The sequence below is a fragment of the Mobula hypostoma genome, chromosome 10, assembly GCF_963921235.1.
Source record: "Mobula hypostoma chromosome 10, sMobHyp1.1, whole genome shotgun sequence".
Classification (NCBI taxonomy): Eukaryota; Metazoa; Chordata; class Chondrichthyes; order Myliobatiformes; family Myliobatidae; genus Mobula; species Mobula hypostoma.
In genome coordinates this window covers 132,140,526-132,162,257 of record NC_086106.1, presented here as the reverse complement: position 1 = coordinate 132,162,257, position 21,732 = coordinate 132,140,526, and the positions used below count along the sequence as shown (strand labels likewise).

The 21,732-nt window shown below is 42.7% G+C and overlaps 1 protein-coding gene across 1 annotated transcript in view; it reads left to right on the top strand.

Annotated features, from left to right (window-relative positions):
- Positions 1-8,637: 8,637 nt before the first annotated feature.
- Positions 8,638-21,732, top strand: part of LOC134353176 (tripeptidyl-peptidase 2-like) — a 201,819-nt gene continuing 188,724 nt past the window's right edge. The window contains exons 1-2 of the mRNA XM_063061169.1: positions 8,638-8,800; positions 21,222-21,350. Of these exons, the coding sequence (XP_062917239.1) occupies positions 8,645-8,800; positions 21,222-21,350 (285 nt within the window). The 5' untranslated portion in view covers positions 8,638-8,644. The remainder of the gene's footprint in view (positions 8,801-21,221; positions 21,351-21,732) is intronic.

Below are 21,732 nucleotides of genomic sequence, written 5' to 3'. Positions count from 1 at the left end.
GCAGTATAAAAATACCAGAACTAATACTGTACTAATACGGTAGAAATACGGTACAAATACGGTACCGGCAATCCTGAAGGAACACAATACAAACAACATTAGAATCCCACCCACCCTGCATCTTATACATAACAGTGAAAAATGTAAGCGAATACATCTCATCTAAGACGTACACACGTGCTGAACTTCCAAACAGAGACTAAACATTCACGTTACACTGTTACATGCACAATCAGTCCTGATACAATAAAGTTAGACAAAAGGTACACTTTGGCACAACTTTTACAAGGCATTGCCTGGTAGTTAAATTACAGGCAGACTGACCTATTTGGATGGTGAGGAACTTGGTATAAACCACACTACCTAGCGTTGATTTCTTCACTCGTGGAAATCTAAAGCATCCACATGTAAAACATGGCAAATTACCAATATTCTCGATCTGCCAACAAGTATAAACGAATTCACATGAATATTGTCAATTAATGCTCACCTTTCCTCACCATGCCCAGCACACTCTGGGAAGAACCCAATTCCAACGCCTTACCATGTCTTCAGCAGAAAGCAAAATGTTCTCCTCACTATCCTGCGCGTGCGTAATGACATCACTGTCTCCCTTAAAGGCACAGACAACTATTCCAGCATTACCCGGATGGATGCCAAAGTACACTTTTAACGATACTGAATAAGATCCGACGGTCACCTGGTTACAAACATGATGATAAAAAACAATAAATATAAATACATAAAATAGCTTCTATACACAGATCCATAAAGTGATGTTAGGCACAGGAATGTCTGAACATAAGGTGACTCTGACAGGAAATGATAACGTAGTGGTGGTGGAGGACATTGAGAGGTACAGGGTGGTCCTGGGTGGAGGTGTTGATCAGCCTTACTACCTGCGGAAAGTAACTGTTTTTGAGTCAGGTGGTCCTGGAATGGATAAAACATAGCCTCCTCCCTGATGAGAGTGGAACCAACAGTCCATGAGCAGGATGGGTGGGATCCTTAATGATGTTACTGGCCCTTTTCTGGCAACTTTCTGTATATACAGTACGTCCTTGATGGCGGGTAGGCTGCATTGGGCAGTTTTGATGACTCGTTCAAAGAATTATACTGCAAGGAAATGGACTTTTTCAGCCCAAATCCCCCAGTTAGTATTACTGTAAACCATTGGTAGGATCTGCTGCTTAATCTTGGCAAAGTATGTGTGGGAACTCTCCATTCACATCCCAAAATAGTTTCAATAATGACGACTTCAAATTGTCAATTATTATCATGTTTGGTCTTCAGAATCAAAATCAATTGGGAATAAGTTGGGGAATTAGTTGTTTTGCAGCAAAAAGAGAGCAATACATAAAATATATTCTAAATTATAACAAGAAATATATTTTTAAAATTAAACAGGTGCTGCAAAAAGAAAGCAAAAATAGTGAGACAGTGTACATGGGTTCATTGTCTCTTCTAAAATCTGATGGTGGAGGGGAAGAAGCTGGTCCTGAAACATTGAATGTGTGTCTTTAGGCTCCTGCACCTCCTACTTGATGGTAGCAATGAGAAGAGGGTATTGATGGGGGTCCTTAGTGATGGATACCACATTTTTTGAGTCATCACCTTTTTAAGATGCCCTGAGGGGGGTAGAGTGCCCATGTTGAAACAGACTGAGTTTACAACTTTTGACAGCATTTTCTGATCCTGTGCAACAGCCCCTCTGTACCAAATAGTGATGCAACCAGTCAGAATGCTCTCTGTTGTACATCTGTAGAAATTTGCAAAAGTCTTTGGTGACATACCAAATCTCCTCAAACTCCTAATGAAATGTAGACAGCAGGGCTTCACTTCCAGATGAGCTCAATGTTCACTTTGACCTTCAAAACATGGAGGAACCATCACAAACTCCCACACCACCCAATGGTCCTATGATTTCAGTCTCTGATGCCACCCAATGGTCCTATGATTTCAGTCTCTGATGCCAACAAGCTGTAGCCTTCAGGAGAGAGAGCTTACGAAAAGCATGGGGCCCAGATGGGATACCTGGCCAAGTACTAGAGACCTGTGCTGGTTAACTGGCTGGTGTGTTCACTGAGGGTCTTTAACTACTCACTTCGGCAGTGTGAGGTGCCCATCTGCTTCAAGCAGGCTTCAATTATACTGGTGCCCAAGAGGAATGTGGTGACCTGCCTCAGTGACTATTGTCCAGTGGTACTTACATCCACAGTGATAAAGTGTTTTGAGAGGTTGATGATAATATATATCAACTCATGTCTGAGAAGTAATTTAGATCTGCTCCGTTTTGTCTACCAGAGCAGCTGGTCCACAGCGAATGCCAACTCATTGGCTCATCACACAACTCTGGAACACCTGGACAGTAAAGGTGCATACATCAGGATGCTGTTTATTGATTTCAGCACAGCATGTAATACCATCATCCCCTCAAAACTAACCAATAAGCTCCGCGAACTTGGCCACAATACCTCCTTGTGCAGGATCCTGGATTTCCTCACTTGTAAACCCCAGTCAGTTCAGATTAGCAACATCTCCTCTATGATCTCCAAGGCTGTGTGCCTAACCCCCTGCCCTACTCACTATACACCTATGACTGTGTGGCCAAGTACAGCTCTAATGCCATATACAAGTTTGCTGATGACACCACTGTTGTGGGTGAGTCAAAGGTGGTGATCAATCAGCACACAGGAGGGAAATTGGAAATTTGGCTGAGTGGTGTAGTAACAACAAACCTCTCACTCAATGTCAGTAAGACCAATTAACTGATTGTAGACTTCAGGAGAGGGAAACCAGAGGTCCATGAGCTGGTAATCATTGGAGGAGCAAAGGTGGAGAGGGTCAGTAACTTTAATTTCCTGGGTGTCACTATCTCAGAGGACCTGTTTTGGACCCAGCACATGAATATAATTTCAAGGAAAGGATGATAGCTCCTCCACTTCTTCAGGAGTCTGTGGAGATTCAGCATGTCATCAAACAAACTTCTTTAGATGTGTGGTGGAAAGTGTGCTGACTAGGTGCATTACGGCCTGGTCTATTCAACTCACTGCATCACAGGTTAAAGCCTCCTGACCATTTAGCACATCTACATGAAATGTTGCTGTGGAAAAGCAGCATCCGGTATCAAAGATCTCACCACCCAGGCCATGCTCTGTTCTCGCTGTTGCCATCAGGAAGAAGGGATAAGTCCCTCAGGACTCACACCACCAGGTTCAAGAACAGTTAATAACACCTCAATCATCAGGCAGTGAACCAAAGGGGATAACTACTCTTGCCCCATTATTGAAATGTCCTCACCATCAATGTACTCATTTTGGAGGACTCTTCATCTCATCTCATGTTCTCAATATTTAATGCTTATTTATTATTATTATTATTATTTCTTCTTTTTGTTTTTGCACAGTTTGTTGTCTTACGCGCTCTGGTTGAATGCCCTGTTGGGTGGTTTTTCATTGATTCTCTGATGGTTATTATTCTATTATGGATTTATTGTGTACACGCTCAAGCAAAAGAATCACAGGTTTGGATATGGTGACATAGATGTACTTTGACAATAAAATTTACTTACTTATTTCATCTCTTCTGCCTACACAACGTCCTTGTTCTTCCATTTTCCTCTCATTTTCAATTCAATTCAATTTATTCATGTGCCTGTCTAAACATCTCTTAAAAATCCCTAGTGTATTTTCCTCCACCAACACCCCCCCAAGAGATGCATTCCATGTACTTAGCACTTTCTGTGTAAAAACATGCCTCTCCCATCACCTTAAATGCAAGCTGTCTGGAATTAGACATGTCTAACCTATCCGTGCCTCTCATAATTTTATAAACCTCCATCAGATCTCTCCTCAGCCTCCATCACCCCAGAGGAAAAAAATCCAAGTTTGTCCAACCGCTCATTATAGCAGATGATCTGTAATCCAGGCAAATCCTCTTCTGAACCCTTTCTAAAGTCTTGACATTCTTCTCACAATGAGGTGACCAGGACTGTATTGCAATACCCCAGATGCGGCTGAAGTAGAGTTTTCTAAAGCTGCGGTATAACTTCCTGACTTTACGCTGTGGAGGTAAGGCAATAGTTGCTGTTTTGGACCAGGAACTGCTTTTTGACCGGAGGCATTGACCATCCCTCTGCCTGACCCACTGAGTTTCTCCAGAAGGCTGCATTTTGCTTCAGATTACAGTCACTTGTGTTTCAATTCCAAAACGTTGAAAATGAGGCTACTCCCACTTCTTGTCATGTTCTGAGTTCCCTGACCAATTACAAGCCCACAGACAGAGTGATCATTACTAATGGAATACTGTTCTTAAAAATTCTAACATGGTTTTTAAATTTCACTCATTTTTTGAGAGATACAGCGCTGACACCAAGCCGCACCACCCAGCAACCCACTGGTTTAACCCTATCCTGATCATGAGACAATTTACAGTGACTAATTACCCTACTAACCAGTACATCCTTGGAATGTGGGGGAAAACGGAGCACCCAGAGGGAACCCATGCAGACATGGGAAGCAAAGTACAAACTTGCTTACAGAGGACACTCGAATTGAACTCTGAGCTCCGACGCCCCAAGCTGAAATGGTGTTGCGTTAACCACCACACTATTGTGGAATCCTTTATAATTGATATGTATCTTATTAATTTTACTCCACAATTAACTCTAACTCATTCTTTGCATGGTGTACGGAAGGAATATTGGTGAAATGGTCGATTAAAAATTCCATTTTAACACGCATATCACCGGGTGACAAATTATATCCTGTTGCAGGATTCCAACACAAAATATCAATTACTATTCCCCACAGATGTTGCTTGTCTCACTGAGTTCCACCATCAGTGTGTTTATTGCTCCCGATTCCAGCATTTATAGTCTTTCGTATTTCCAAATTATATCAAATATTTAAATCTTCACTATTAAAGCGGACAAATTGTTAGATTTGTTTTAAAGATGGAGTGATACTTTTTCAATTGTAAAGCAAGATCAGCCTTCTGAAGAGTGAACCGTCAGAAAACATCTGGCCTGGTGCAGATCAGCTGGCAGGGTATCTTCAGACATTTTAATCTCTTCCTGCTTCAATTTGTGGCTCCCGTCTACTTTAAGAAGACCACGATCGTCCTGGTCGTCATCATCATCATTATGTGCCGTGTTGTATGACATGGGCGATCGTGGTCTCACGACCATGATTGTACGTGGAAAATTCTGCAAAAGTGGTTTGCCATTGCCTTCTTCTGGGCTGTGTCTTTACAAGATGGTTAACCCCAGCCATTATCAATTCTCTTCAGAGATTGTCTGTCTGGTGTCACAGGTCACATAACCAGGACTTGTTATGGCAAGACTTTCATATGATGAAAGACTGGATCGACTAGGCTTATACTCGTTGGAATTTAGAAGATTGAGGGGGGATCTTATTGAAATATATAAAATTCTAAAGGGATTGGAAGGCTGGATGTAGGAAGATTGTTCCCGATGTTGGGGAAGTCCAGAACGAGGGGTCACAGTTTGAGGATAAAGGGGAAGCCTTTTAGGACCAAGATTAGGAAAAACTTCTTCACACAGAGAGTGGTGAATCTGTGGAGTTCTCTGCCATAGGAAACAGTTGAGGCCAGTTCATTGGCTATATTTAAGAGGGAGTTAGATATGGCCCTTGTGGCTACGGGGATCAGGGGGTATGGAGGGAAGGCTGGTACAGGGTTCTGAGTTGGATGATCAGCCATGATCATACTGAATGGCGGTGCAGGCTCAAAGGGCCGAATGGCCTACTCCTGCACCTATTTTCTATGTTTCTAAGTTTGTGATATGCACTCGCTGCTCATCCACCATCTGCCCCAATGGCTTCACAGGACCATGATCGGGGGTGGGGGGAGAGCTGGGGTGTCGATGCTAAGCAGGGTGCAACACCTTCCCCAAGGGTAACCTGCAGGCCAGCAGAAGGAAGGAGCTCCTTACACCTCCTTTGGAACAGATGTATCTCCACCCCACCACCCAATCCTTCTGGTACCTGAGCAAGACAATAAAATGTCCCTTAACAATGATAGCCCAGTGGCTCGGACTTCTACCATCATGACCTGTTTTGAAAGGATATACAGTATTTCTGATTTTGCACATTTTTAAAAAATCTATTTAATATACATATACCATAATTGATTTACTTGTTTATTTATTATTATTATTTTATTTTTTTTCTCTACTAGATTATGTATTGCTTTGAACTGCTGCTGCTAAGTTAACAAATTTCACATCACATGCCGGTGATAATAAACCTGATTCTGATTCTGTTCATTGTAAGCAGCCTCCCCTCCATTGCCTCGGTTTCCACTTCTCACTGCCTTACTAAAGCAGCCAGCAAAATCAAAGATTCCCACCCGCCCCATCTGGCAGAAGGTACAAAAGCCTGAAAGCTCATACCAACAGACTCAAGGACAGCTTCTACCAGCTGTTATAACACTATTGAAGGCTTCCCTAGTCTGATAAGATGGGCCTCACAATTAACGTTCCCTCTAATTTGTAATGACTAGAGTGCGCAAAAATCTTGTGCTGTGTGATTTTTTGCCCAGTGATAACATGTGTGCACTAAATTTTATATACATATGGAGGTATTCATTTTAACAGCTAGCAAAACACCGCCAATAAGGACTTTACTCTCCTTTGGGTTTGATCATTTTCGCTCTCGTTCATTTGCACTCTCACGAAACATATGCAGCAGGTAATGAAGGATTTTCTCACTGAAGTTTCAGCACACTGACCGTATGTGGTTTGTTAAATGATGCTTTACAAAGTCAAGTTTCCAAATATCACTCCACTTCTTCCCACTTGCAAATTCTTCAGCAACTTTTGCATCGTGGCAATACACACAGGTAACACCAGTTTCTGTCGTATACATAAATATTTCTTGTAGATGCACGTTCCTGACCTCGTGAGCTTTCGGTGCAGGAGTTTTTGCTGTTTCATTAAGCCATTCTATTCTAAATGAACTAGCAGTTCTTTTGTGCTTCATGACCTTTGCTTCTTTGGAATTCGAAATAGTGAATCAATAATTTCTTCAATGAAAACATTATAAATAAGCCAGTTCTGAAATCTACAGACAACTTATTGCAAACTCCACATTGTCAACCCTGTTCGTATCAAAAACCAAGAAAGGAAATGTGATTGTGTGCAATTGTAAAATATACTGAACATGCCAACGAGTTAGAGGGTGACAACCTTTTGTGCGCAGTTTAAATTCCTCTGTGTGGTGGCAGCAAAAGATGTGTGTGTGCACACCTTAAAGGGAACATTACCTACAATCTATATTGTGACCTTGTACCTTATTGTTTACCTACACTGCACTCTCTCTGTAGCTGCTACACTTTATTTTGCATTGTTATTGCTTTAACTTGTTCTACCTCAGTGCAGTGTGTAATAAAGTGATATGTATGAAAAGAATGTCAGACAAGATTTTCACTGTATCTTGGTATTTTTGACAATAATAAACCAGGGCCAATTTCATCAATTGCATATAGGTTCAAAGGTTTATTTGTTATAAAAGTATATGTCTATATACAAGTCTGAGATTCATCTTCTCCAGATAGCCATGAAACAAAGAAAGAACATGAAAGTAATTCGGAGATAAACATCAAACCCCCCCCCACTGCACAAAATGAAACAGCAATCTGATTGTCAACTCCCAAACCCCCTCCCATGCACCAAACAGAATAAGAAAATTGACCCCTCAAATCCCCTCCCCCCTGCACAAAATGGGAAAGATGCCACAAAAAAAACACAGAATGTAAAAACCATAGTTCTGAAAAAGCCCACAGTCCATAAACGGAACAGTCTAATGCATAAACGCAGAATCACGATAACATCCTCTGACATCATTGAAAGAAAGCTGGATATTCTCTCCATCGGTATCTGCCATTATCAATATGGTATGATTCAATTGTTATGAAAATACTATCTCATTTGTGTAAGTATGAACAATGTGAACAGGGAAACCAACTAATATCAGTTGAGGATTAACGCTGGCCCAGAAATTCCAGTGGGCACTCCTGCCACACACTCTCCACTATCCCCGATCCCACTTGACTCAGCCGCCCATTGTCATCTCCTCTCCCCGTCTCCCCATTCCCTCCCCTATTGCCCCACTCCCTCCCCTTTTGACCCATTCCCACCCCTCCCTTCTCTATTGCCCCACTCCCTCCCCTTTCTACCCATTCCCACCCCTCCCCTATTGCCCCACTACCTCCCCTTTCTACTCATCCCACCCCTCCCCTATTGCCCCACTCCCTCCCCTTTTGACCCATTCCCACCCCTCCCTTCTCCACTATTGCCCCACTCCCTCCCCTTTCTACTCATTCCCACCCCTCCCCTATTGCCCCACTCCCTTCCCTTTTCCCCATTTCCACCCCTCCCCATTCCCTCTCCTATTGTCCCACTCCCGCCCCTTTCTACCCATTCCCACACCCTCCCCTATTCCCACGCCCTCCCCTTCTCCCCACTCCCACCTCTGCATTACCAATCCATCCCCTTCTCCCCACTCCCTCCCCTTCTACTGCATTCCCCTCCCTTCCCATCCCTCCCCTCCCGTTTCCCCCTCCCCGAGGCCCCGCCCCAGTTGCCATGGCGCTGCCCCGCGGAAGTGACGTCAGGCAAGGCGCGATGGCGGCGAGCAGCAGTTTTCCGTTTCAGGGGCTGTTGCCCAAGAGGGAGACCGGCGCGCTGTCCTTTCTTAGCCGGCGGCCCGAGAGTGACGGCCGCGGGGTACTGATCGCCGTGCTTGACTCGGGGGTGGACCCGGCGGCGCCGGGGCTGCAGGTATCACAGCTGCGGGGGTGGCCTTTGCCCCATCCTCACTGTCTTCCTCCTTCTACCCCCACCCTCACCCTCTCGTCACTATTCCACCCCGCCCGTGCCTCCCCACCACCACCTCCTTCCTCTGCTCTCGCACCCTCTGCTGTGCAAGCTTCACAGGGTGCAGAGGAGATTCACCAGGATGCTGCCTGGATTAGAGATCGTGCCTGATGAGGGCAGGTTGACTGAGCAGAGCTTTCTCTTTGGAGTGAAGAAGGGCGAGAGGTGACTTGCTAGAGGTGTACAAGATGATAAGAGGTATAGATAGAGTGAATAGCCAGAGACTTCTTCCCGGGGTTTCAGTGGCTCATATGAGGCAGCATAATTGTAAGGCGTTTGGATGAAAGTAAAGGAGGATGTCACAGGTAAGTTTTTCATAAGAATTTGTTAAATGTCCCAAATGTATCTGCCTGTAGCTGGTAGAGCATTCCACTCATTAACTACTCTCTGTGTAGGCACTTGCAGGATGGGAAAATGGAGGGCAGTGGTAGGAGGGATGGGCTACATTGATCTTAGTGCAGGTTCAGCACAACATTGTGGGCTGAAGGGCCTGTACTGTGCTATAATATTCATTGAACTGGAATGACTTGTCCATTGTGGGCTTGTTACTAGAACAGCAAGCTATTTACAGTTTACCTGTGCTGCACACTATATGCATTTTATTAACTTTCTGGTAATATTTTGTTTTCTGGGCTGTGTGTGATGTAGGATTTGTGGGTGCACCATTGTGTGGAGGAATGCTGTTTCATTTGGTTGTATACATGTACGGTCAGATGAAAACAAGTGAACTTGTCAGCCCTTTGAGCTGAACAGTCACTTCCAGTGAGCAGATAGGTTTGCCAGTGCAGAATGACAAGAACATTAACAAGGAATTAAACCACACTTTTGTTGTGTTCATATAAAACATGTGGACCTGATTGCTGACATTAATTTACAAAGAAGGCAATATGAGCCTCACTGTGTCAAGAGGGTAAGAGTACACCATCTGTGCTTATGATCGCACTAAGAATGCTTATCTTGACCCGGAATAGTGGGTCGCTGGAAATCGATTTGGTCCATTTATTTCCCTTGCCTGGCTGTGCCTGAATTCAAGACTCTGACAAGCCATGAAAGCATGCAATCACTAGAAAATGCACAGCTAACTGGCAAACCCCCAGGACTTGCAGGTGATTTGTCTGCAGTGATTTACTGTAAGACTTATAAACAGCTGAGTTTGTTTGACACAACTATCATTTTTGAGGCTTTTAAGTGTTGTTAAGTGACAAAGAATGCTAACTCCTGTGCCTGCAGATGGCAGTACCCAAATTGTTTTGACTTCAAAAAGGTAGCATCGATCATTAAGGACCCCCACCACCCAGAACATGCCCTCTTCTCATTACTACCATCAAGGAGGTGGTACAGGAGCCTGAAGATACACACTCAACAATTCAGGAACTGCTGCTTCCTTTTTTTGCTCTCTTTTTGTACTCTTGCTCTTTTCACTAAAATTAATTTATATATTTTTTTGGTGTAATTTTTGTATTTTTTCATCATGTACTGTTGCCGCAATGAATCCCAGAAGTTCCTTCAGGAACATAAGGTGTAAAAGAGAGGTGAGAGTGGATATTGGACTGCTGAAAAACAACGCTGAAGAGGTGGTAATGGAGGACAAGGAAATGATGGATGAACTGAATAAATATTTTCCATCACTCTCCACTGTGGAAGACACTAGCAGTACGGTGGATGTTTCAGGTATCAGGGGTCATGAAGTGTCTGAAGTTACCATCACCAGGAAGAAGGTTCTTGGGGAAATTGAAAGGTCTGAAGGTAGATAAGTCACCTGGACCAGATGATGTACGCTCCAGAGTTCTGAAAGAGGTAGCTGAAGAGATTTTGGAGGCATTAATAATGATGTTTCAAGAATCACTAGATTCTGGAATGGTTTCAGAAGACTGGAAAATTGCAAATGGCACTCCACTCTTCAAGAAAGGAAAAATTATAGACCAGTTAGTCTGACCTCAGTGGTTGGGAAGATGTTGGAGTCAATTGTTAAAGATGTGATTTTGTGGTGCTTGAAGGCATATGATAAAATAGGCTGTAGCATGGTTTCCTCAAGGGAAAACTTATGTGACAAATCTGTTGGTCTTCTTTGAAGAAGACTTTACTGGTGAGGCCTCACTTGGAGTATTGTGAGCAGTTTTGGGCCCCTTATCTTCGAAAGGATATTCTAAAGCTGGAGAGGGTTCAAAGGAGGTTCACCAAAATGATTCCAGAATTGAATGGCTTGTCATATGAAGAGTGTTTGATGGCTCTGTGCCTGTATTCACTGGAATTCTGAAGAATGAGAGGTGACCTAATTGAAAGCGATCGAATGGTGAAAGGCCTTGATAGAGTGGATGTGGAGAGGATGCTTCCTATGGAGAGAGTCTAAGACCGGAGGACACAGCCTCAGAATAGAGGGGTGCCCTTTAGAATGGAGATGAGGAATTTCTTAAACCAGCGAGTGGTGAGTCTGTGGTATTTGTTGCCACAGGCAGCTGTGGTAGCCAAATCTTCATGTATATTTGAGGCAGAGTTGACGGATTCTCGATTGGTCAGGGCATGAAGAGGTACCAGGGAAAGCAGGAGATTGGGACTGAAAGGAAAAATGGATCAGTCATGATGAAATGGCCTAATTCTGCTCCTAAATCTTATGGTCTTAGTACAGGTGTTGTGCTCACTGGAGAAAAGTTTCACTGCCATTTTTGATGTTAGGTTTGGCGTTTTCGAAATTAATGGCCTGCAAAACCTGCCACAACTGTTGTCTGTCCAGTGATCCCTAATTTAACATGGAATTGCCTTTTTGTGGGATCTGATTTAACATGGAATTGCCTTTTTGTGGGATCTAATTTAACATGGAATTGCCTTTTCATGGGATCTACGGGAACTACAGATCAATGGGTTTACTGAACACCGTTAGGATACATCTTTAGAGTCTTTCAAAAGCAGAGATAGAGGAGTATGCCTCATGATCAACTCTTCTTGATGCACAAATATATCAGTGCTGTCCCAATTCTGCTCACCAGACCTGGAATACCTAGCAGTTAAGTGCCGTCCTTTTTACCTACCATGGCAGTTCTCCTGGGATCATTTTGGTAGCAGTTTACATTCCACCTCAGGCCAGTGTCAAGCAGGCTTTAGATGATCTGAGCAATGGGATCAAAATGCACAAAACAGCACACCCTAACACCTTCATTGTTTTGGGGGATTTTAATCAGGCCACTCTGAAAAAATCACTAAGCAACTACCATCAACAGATCACTTGCAATACCAGAGGAAACAACACACTGGACCATTGTTAAACCACCATCAAGAATGCTGACCGTGCTATTCCACACCCTCACTTCAGGAATTCTGATCACCTGGCTGTACTTCTACTCCCTGAGTACAGGCAGAGACTGAAAACTGCAGCACCAGCAGTGAGGACCAAGAAGGTATGGACAAGGGAAACACAGGAGCTCCTACAGGACTGCTTTGAATTGGTGGACTGGACTGTATTCAGGGATTCATCTTTGAACCTGGATGAGTATACTGCAGTTGTTACCTACTTCATTAAAACCTGTGTGGATGAGTGTGCCTACAAGGACTTACTGCACATTCCCAAACCAAAAGTCGTGGATGAACCAGGAGGTACGTCATCTGCTGAAGGCTAGATCTGTGGCATTCAAGTCTGGCAACCCAGGCCTGTCCCAGAAATATGATTTGCGGAGGGCTATTTCGAGGGTGAAGAGACAATTTTGAAGGAGGCTGGTGGCAACATCAGATGCACGACAACTCTGGCAGGGCCTGCAAGACATTACTTCCTACAAAGCGAAACCCAATAGCATGAATGGCAGTGATGCTTCACTACCAGATGAACTCAATGCCTTCTAGTCCTCATTGAAAGGGAGAACACAACTACAGCTGTGAAGATCCCTGCTGCACCTGATAACCCTGTGATTTATGTCTCAGAGGCCGACGTTAGACTGTCTTCAAAGAGAGTGAACGCTCACAAGGCGGAGGGTACTGATGGAGTACCTGATAAGGCTCTGAAAAACTGTGTCAACCAACTGGCGGGAGTGTGCAAGGACATTTTCAACTTCTCACTGCTACAGGCGGAAGTTCTCACTTGCTTCAGAAAGACAACAATTATACCAGTACCTAAGAAGAAGAATGTCAGCTGCCTTAATGATTATCACCTGATAACGCTCACATCTACAGTGATGAAATGCTTTGGGAGGTTGGTCATGACTGGACTGAACTCCTGCTTCAGCAAAGACCTGAACTCATTGCAATTTGGCTATCGCCACAATAGGTGCAATCTCAATGGCTCTCCACACGGCTTCAGATCACCAGGACAGCACAGGCACCTATGTCAGGATGCTGTTCATCAGCTGTAGTTCAGCATTTAATGCCATCATTCCCACAATCCTGATTGAGAAGTTGCAGAACCTGGGCCTCTGTAACTCCTGCAATTGGATCCTCGACTTCCTAACTGGAAGACCGCAATCTGTGCGGATTGGTGATAACATATCCTCCTCTCTGATGATCAACACTGACACACCTCAGGGGTGTGTGCTTAGCCCACTGCTCTACTCTCTCTATACTCATGACTGTGTGGCTAGGCATAGCTCAAATACCATCTACAAATTTGCTTACGATGCAACCATTGTTGGTACAATCTCAGGTGGTGACGAGAGGGCGTACAGGAGTGAGATATGCCAACTAGTGGAGTGGTGCTGCAGCAACAAACTGGCACTAAATGTCAGTAAGATGAAAGAACTGATTGTGGACTTCAGGAAGGGTAGGATGAAGGAACACATACCAATCCTCGTAGAGGACTCAGAAGTGGAGAGAGTGAGCAGTTTCAAGTTCCTGGGTGTCAAGATCTCTGAGGGTCTAACCTGGTCCCAACATATCGATGTCATTATAAAGAAGGCAAGACAGCGGCTATACTTTATTAGGCCTTTGAGGAGATTTGGCATGTCAACAAATACACTCAAAAATTTCATTAGATGTACTGTGGAGAGCATTCTGACAGGCTGCATCACTGTCTGGTATTGGGGGGGGGGGGGGGGTGGCCTACTGCACAGGACCGAAAGAAGCTGCAGAGGGTTGTAAATTTAGTCAGCTCCATCGTGGGTACTAGCCTACAAAGTACCCAGGACATCTTCAAAGAGCAGTGTCTCAGAAAGGCAGCGTCCATTTTTAAGGACGTCCAGCACCCAGGGCATGCCCTTTTCTCACTGTTACCATCAGGTAGGAGGTACAGAAGCCTGAAGGCACACACTCAGCGATTCAGGAACAGCTTCTTTCCCTCTGCCATCCAATTCCTAAATGGACATTGAACCCTTGGACACTACCTTGATTTTTTTGTTAAATATATTGTATTTCTGTTTTTTTTTTGCAGGATTTTTGATCTATTCAATATATGTATACTGTATAAAGTATATTGAATAAGATTTATTATTATTTAAATTTTTTTGCTACTATATTATGAATTGCATTGAACTGCTGTTGCTTTGTTAACAAATTTCATGTCACATGCCAGTGATAATAAACCTGATTCTGATTCTCATGTTTTGCTGGAAATTTCATCTGATAATGATCAAGTCAAGTTCAAGTTTGTTGTCACCTGCAACGATTCAAGTCAAGTTCAAGTTTACTGTCATCTGACTGTAAATACAGTATTTTGTTGTCACCTGCAACGATTCAAGTCAAGTTCAAGTTTACTGTCATCTGACTGTAAATACAGTATTTACAACCAAATGAAAAATGTTCTTCTGGATATGGTGCACCAACAAAACATCTTTCATACACAGCACATAAAACAAAATATTACCGCAAATAGTTAATAAAATATAATTCAAAGTGCAGTAGTGTGCAGCACAGGTAAACGGTAGATGCCTCATTGTCCTAGTGATAAGACCTCAGTGGTGACAGGGGATTCATTAGTCTCACAGCCTGAGGGAAGAAGCTGTTACCCAGTCTGACAGGCCTAGTTCGGATGCTCCTGTACCTCCTTCCTGATGGAGTGGATCAAAGAGATTGTGGGATGGGTGGTAAGGATCCTCATTACTTTCTCAAAGAAAATCAGTCAAGTTATAACATAAAACCTTATTAGAAACTAACTTGTAAAAACTTGTTATATCCCTCTCCTTTTTGGAATAATAGAGAAAAGAATTATAGAAATGTGTGCCCAGAAAATTAGCCGTTTTGACCTACCTTATCCAAGCCAACCACGATGCCTAGTAACGCTAATTGCATTTGTTCGCAATAGGCATGTGTCCTTAATGCCTTTCCTATCGAAGAATATGTCAAAATGCCTGTTAAATGTAGTAAGCCATTGGTTAACAATGTCATTAAACATTTCAGTCACTTGGCATTCAGGTTGAGGGAGTAGTTAGACATTGGCTTGGCAGTAGAAACAGAGGGTGATGGTAGGTGTGGCAGTGATTGGTGCTTAGTCCATTGTTTGTCATCTATATCAAAGATCTGGATGATATTGTGGTAAACTGGATTAGCAAATTTGAGGATAGCACTAAGTCTGGGGGTGTAGAGGACAGTGAAGAAGGTTATCAAAGCTTACAGCATGATCTGGACTTGATTGCCTAGAGTGTAGGAGATTAAGGGGAGATTTAATAGAGGCATACAAAATTATGAGGGTTAGATAGGGTAAATGCAAGCATGCCTTTTCCACTGAGATAAGGTGGAACTACAACAAGAGGTTGTGGGTTAAAGGTGAAATGCTTAAGAGGAACATGAGGGGGATCTTCTTCACCTAGATGTTGGTGAGAGTGTAGAACAAGCTGCCAGTGCAAGTGGTGGATGTGGGTTCTGAGTACATGAATGGGAGGGCTGTGGTCCGAGTGCAGGTTGATGGGACTATGCAGAGTGATAGTTTGGCATGGAGTAGATGGGCAGAAAGGGTTTGTATGCTGTAATGCTCTATGACTTAGTGCTGCACTATTTTTTTCTGGCAGAGCCAGAGAAGATTGAAAAGTTGTTCGCAAGAGTCACGGAAATTTCCTTCCTTTCTTTGAACAACCTGATTGCTGCTTTATCTGGGTTGGGTGATTTATTCACCAGATACTTCCTCTTACAGAGTTTCTGCTATTCAATGTATCATTCTTGTCATCCGCAACTGCGACTTTGGTACCATCTCCCATGTTTCCAAAGACAACTGTATCGTTTTCAGATTTTGCTTAGGTTGTGAACCCTTACTGTTAACTCCAGGGTAGGAACCCCCTGGCTGAGATCGATGTGGTGGGAGTTATTGGGTAGATTCATGGTGGCTCCCCTAATTCACCAGAAAATACTGGATGGAAAGCTTCCAGGGGAGCATGAAGTTTACAAAATAACCCAAGATATCGGTGACCTCCCTTTCTGAAGCAGAACCTCAGGATCTGGAATTGATACACACAAAACAGAGCAGATTACTTTGTCTCCAGATGGCAGCAAGTTTTTGCTCAACACATTTGAAATTACATTTACTATCAGAGTATGTACTATATATCATAGACAACCGTGAATTCCATCCTTCTGTAGACAGTCACAAAGCAAAGAAACGGTAGAAAACACATAAACCCCACACAACAAAGACTGTCAAATATCCAGTGTGCAAGAACATCAACTGCAGAGTCCTAAATATTAGTCACCAGCCATTGAGCCAGTTCAGTGCTGAAGCGAGTGCCAATAGATGCAGGCCACAGCTACTGAGACAGTTTAGCGCTGACGCGAGTAAAACTTCATGAAGTGGTGAACTGAACACACGATTGTCCTTTGTCAATGGCTTCGATGCTTAAATGGCTAAACATCTGTTTGTTTTCCGCTGTCGGTCCCAGGTCCCACCGCTCCCCCCCCCCAACATTTAGTCACAGGGCTATTTGCCATGTGATTTAGAACCAGATTAGTTTATTGTCACGTACTTCAAAGGGCAGTGAAATTTCTTGCTCACATGAAGCAATATACACAACAATCAATACAGCAACAATAAGGACAAAACAGTGAAATTGTGTGAGGTACTGTAGAGCAAACTGGAATGCTGCAAAGCAAAATGCTAATGGAAGAGCTCCATCCATTCTGTGCTGAGCTATTAATCTGCCTACTCCAATCGATCTGCGCCTGGACTATAGCCCTCCATATCCCTCCCATCCATGTACTATCCAAATCTCTCTTAAAAGTTGAAATGGAATCTGAATCCACCACTTTCGCTAGCAGCTTGTCCCACACGCTTTCCACCTTCTGAGTGAAGAAGTGCCCTTTGTGTTCTGCTCAGACATTTCTCCTTTCGGCCATAACCCACTAACACTTGTGGTCTTTGCAGAACAGTTGCCATACTAAGCTGTGATGCAACCAAGTAGGATGGTTTCTGTAGTGAATCTGTAAAAATGGTGAACCCTTGGGGAAATTCCATATTTCTTTAGTCTTCTGAGGTGGACATTGGTGAGCTCTCTTTTGACCAATACGTGCATGTGGCTGGACCAGGACAAGTTGTTGGCCATGTCTACACCTAGGAGCAAAACTCAACCTCCAACTCAGAACCATTGATACATATGGGATATGGTACTCCATTTGCTGAAGTCAATGATCAGCTCTTTTCATGTTGTTGACATCAAAGTATGTATATGTCACCATATACTTCACTGAGAATCTCTTTTTTGCAGGCATTCACAGTAGATACAACGAAACACAATAGAATCAATGAAGAAGTATATCGATATTGAGGGAAAGTTTATTGTCTTGGCACCATGCCACAAGATACCCCCCCTCCCCTCTTGTGACCCTGTTCCTTCCTGTTCTGCATCTCATTGTTGTTTGAGATCCTGCTCACCACTACGGTGGCACAATTTGCAAACTTGAAATTGGAATGGGAGCAGTATTTGGCCACCCTGAATGTATAAGGGAGTATTGTAGGGGGATGAGGAGACAGCTATGAGCAACGCTGTGGTTGTGTTTGTAGGTAATTGTAGGTGTTGTTGCTTATCATTAATGGTTGCAGTCTGTTGGTGAGCAAGTCAAGAATCCATTTGCAGAAAAGGGGTACCAAGTCCTAGGTTTATGAGTTTGGAATTATGGTATTGAAGGTGAAGCTGTAGTCAACGAATAGGTGTCTGATGTGGATGTCTATGTTATCTAGATGCTCCAGAGATGAATGTAGGTCCAGGGATATGATCCTGCCATGGACCTGCTTTCGCAATTGACGTATTTCAGAGGGTCTAGATGACTGCGTCGATGTGCGCCATGACTATCCATTTTGTGCTTGCTTCCTCTTGAAACAAGTATGCCCCTCTCTAAACTCTTCTGATCTTCTACCCTTCCTCTCAGTGGGGAGAGGTGCACAACAAAGTGCAGATACCTATTTAACTTTTCCTGCTGCACTGTGGTTTTGATTTGAGTCGGCATGGAGTTTTGCTTTCCATACAGTTGGGGTTGAATTTTCTGGGGAGTACTTGGTTTATGGTTTATTTCTGGAGGATGGACAGAAGAAATTTGCAGACATGCCTTTCATTCACATGTACAGTAAGCACTCATCTGCGGTTTACAAACAGGTTTCGATATTAGACGCACTGCTTCTCATTAGCAATGGAAAATTCCATTTGGAGTATTTACTTACAGCGTAATACAGTGTGAAATAAGTCCTTCTGGACCTTTGAGCTGCACAGCCCAGCAACCCCTGACAACCCCGATTTAACCCTTACCCAATCACAAGACAATTTACAATGACCAATTAGCCTATAAACTGGAATGTGTTAGGAGTTTGGGAGGAAACTAGAGCACATGGGGGAAACCCACCTATTCCATGACAAGGACATATAAACTCCTTACAGAGAATGCTGGAATTGAACTCCAAACTCCGACATCCTGATCCATAATAGCATCAAGCTAACTACTATGCTACGTACCATTTGTGACAGATTTGTTGTATGAATGAGTGTTGTATGGAGGTGATGAAGTGGGTCAATTTCAGGATGAAACTTATTGCATACGGTCCACAGAACAGTGTATTGCTCATTTTACCCCCTACTATAACAGTCTGCAAAATGTCACCCCAAAAACAATAGTTAGAATGTGAATCATACATAACTTAAATCACTGCATCTTTATTCAAATTATAAACACTGTTTTGAACTTTTAAGTCTATTTAATAGAAAGTTATGGTCAAACTTGTCCCAGTACAATGCTATTAATTATTGTCTGCTCAGGAGTAAGATAATATGTCATTAAAGAGCAAGTGCTAACCTTGTAGCAAAGTAGAAAAAGAGTTTGGTGAGTAACGGTGTTTGGGTGCATCATCAGCTCGTCTGTGGGTTGAAACTGAAGATCGGAGCACTAAGGTCGATTGGAAGTCCAGAAGTCGAAACATTATTATTTTAAATAAAGTTGAACCTGAATTTGATAGGCTTGAGTATCTTATTATTTGAATTTACTGAAGTCATGGCTTTCTAATGATAGAGATTTATTTGGCATAAATGTAGAAGTCCTGTTGTGATGAAATGTCTCACCCAAAATGTAAGTGTTCCATTTCGCTCCGTAGATGCTGCCTGACCCGCTGGATTCCCACAGCATTGTACCTCCTTTTGCAGCTGGGTGCTTGACTTCCTCATTATCAGCAGACCTCTGAGTGAGGGTTGGTAACAACATTTCATTTGAACTTCAACATGGGCACCTCAACGCTGTGTGCTTAGCTCTCTGCTATACATGTTTAAGCATAGCTCCCATGCCATCTTCTAATTTGCTGATTGTTGGATGACTCACAGGTAGTGATGAGTTGGCTAGGATAGGTCACCTGATGCTGCAAAACTCAAAGCTAGCAAAACTAAAGTGATGATTGTTGACTTGAGAAAGAGGACGAAATGTACCTGTCTTCATTTTGGATTGGCAGTAAAAAGTCAGCAGCTTTAAATTCCTTGACATTGCAGTCTGGTATGGCATTTCAAATGTGCAGGAATGTATGAGAGGGCAGAGAGTAGAGCACTTTCATGGGGCACATTCCTTCTCATTGGTAGTATCATCAGTGGGCACTGCCTCAAGAAGGCAACATCGCTTCTTGGCCTTTTGGCCAAGATCAAGTGTATCTATCAGAAAGGTCCCCCAAATCTGGACCATGCCAACTTCTCGCAGCTGCCATCGGGCAGGAAATACAGAAGCCTGAAGTACATGCATCTATACAGTTCTTGAACCAAATGTTTCTTGTGAATGCTACTTGTCTGGTGCCTTGTACCTGTCTTACTGCAAGAAAGTATTTCATTGCAACTGTGCATACGTATACTTGTGTAGACGATAGTAAACTTTGATATTTTGTGGGTTGCTCCAGATTTCCAGCATCTGCAGTTTCTCTTGCTTCTCCAGAATAACCTCCTTTTGGTAAACCAGTCTAACGATCAATTCACAGAGAATGGTATTCAACATACTGTTAAATTTTGATAGGAAAACATTATTTTGTGTGCTTGCCAATGTAATCCTATAACACGTCAAAGATTTGAAGGTCGAGACTGGTTTTGCAAAAAATTAGTTTATTAGAACAAAAATTTAAAGTCTAAGGCTATAGATTTTGTGGATTGTATAGGATATTAAAGTTCAAAATAAATTTATTATCAAAGTACATATATGTCACCATATATAACCCTGAGATTAATTTTCTTGCAGTATACCCATAATAGAATCATAACCATAATAAAATCAATGAAAGACAGCTTGGGCATTCAACCAGAGTGCAAGAGACATGAACTGTGCAAATACAAAAAGAAAGAATAATAAATAACCAATAAATATCAATAACATGAGATGAAGAGTCCTTGAAACTGAGTCCATTGGTTGTGGGAACATTTCAATAATGGGGCTAGTGAAGTTGAGTGAAGTTATCTCCGTTGTTTAAAGAGCCTGATAGTTGATGGGTAATAACTAACCCTGAACCTAGTCATGTGAGCCTTGAGCTCCTGTACCATCTTCATGATGGCAGCAGCAAGAAAAGAGCATGTTTTGGGTGGTGGGTGTCCCTGATGATGGATGTCACTTTCCTGCGACAGTGTTTTGCATAGATATGCTCAACAGTGAGGAGAGTTTACCTGTGATGAACTGGGCTGTATCCAGTATTTGTAGGATTTTCAGTTCAAGGGTATTGGTGTTTCTATACCAGGCTGTGATGCAGCCAGTCAATACACTCTCCACTACACGTCGATAGAAGTTTGTCAAAGTTTGAGGTATCATGCTGAATCTTGACAAACTCCTAAGGAAGTAGAGGTGCTGTCCTGCTTTCTTATCATGGTATTCATTTTTCTGTATGGTTGCTTGTGAAACAGTTCACATCTGTATTTCAGATCTTGGGAGGACTGAATGCGAATGAATTGTTTGATTTGCTGACTACATTTTTTTATATATTGTTCAGGTGACAACGGATGGAAAACCAAAGATTATTGACTTCATTGATGCTTCTGGAAGTGGTGATGTGAATACTTCCACTGTTTTAGAAACTAAGGATGGTGAATTGGTTGGTCTTTCAGGAAGAACCCTCAAGGTATCAATAATAAAATATCAATGTTCACTTCTGTAGTGTGTAGCTTTTGCACAGACATTGCTCCAGTACTGCCTCGTTTGAATTGTGAGAAAATCCTTGACAATGCTGCAACTACATCAGTTTCCATTGCATGTATTACTTTCATCTTATGGTATAATATGATTAGGAATAGTCAGCATGGCTTTGTCAAAGGCAGGTGTTGTCTTACGAACATGATTGAATTTTTTGAGGATGTGCTAAACACATTGAGGGTAGAGCAGTAGATGTAGTGTATATGGATTTCAGCAAGGCATTAGATAAGGTACCCCATGCAAGGCTTATTGTGAAAGTAAGGAGGCATGGGATCCAAGGGGACATTGCTTTGTGAATCCAGAATTGGCTT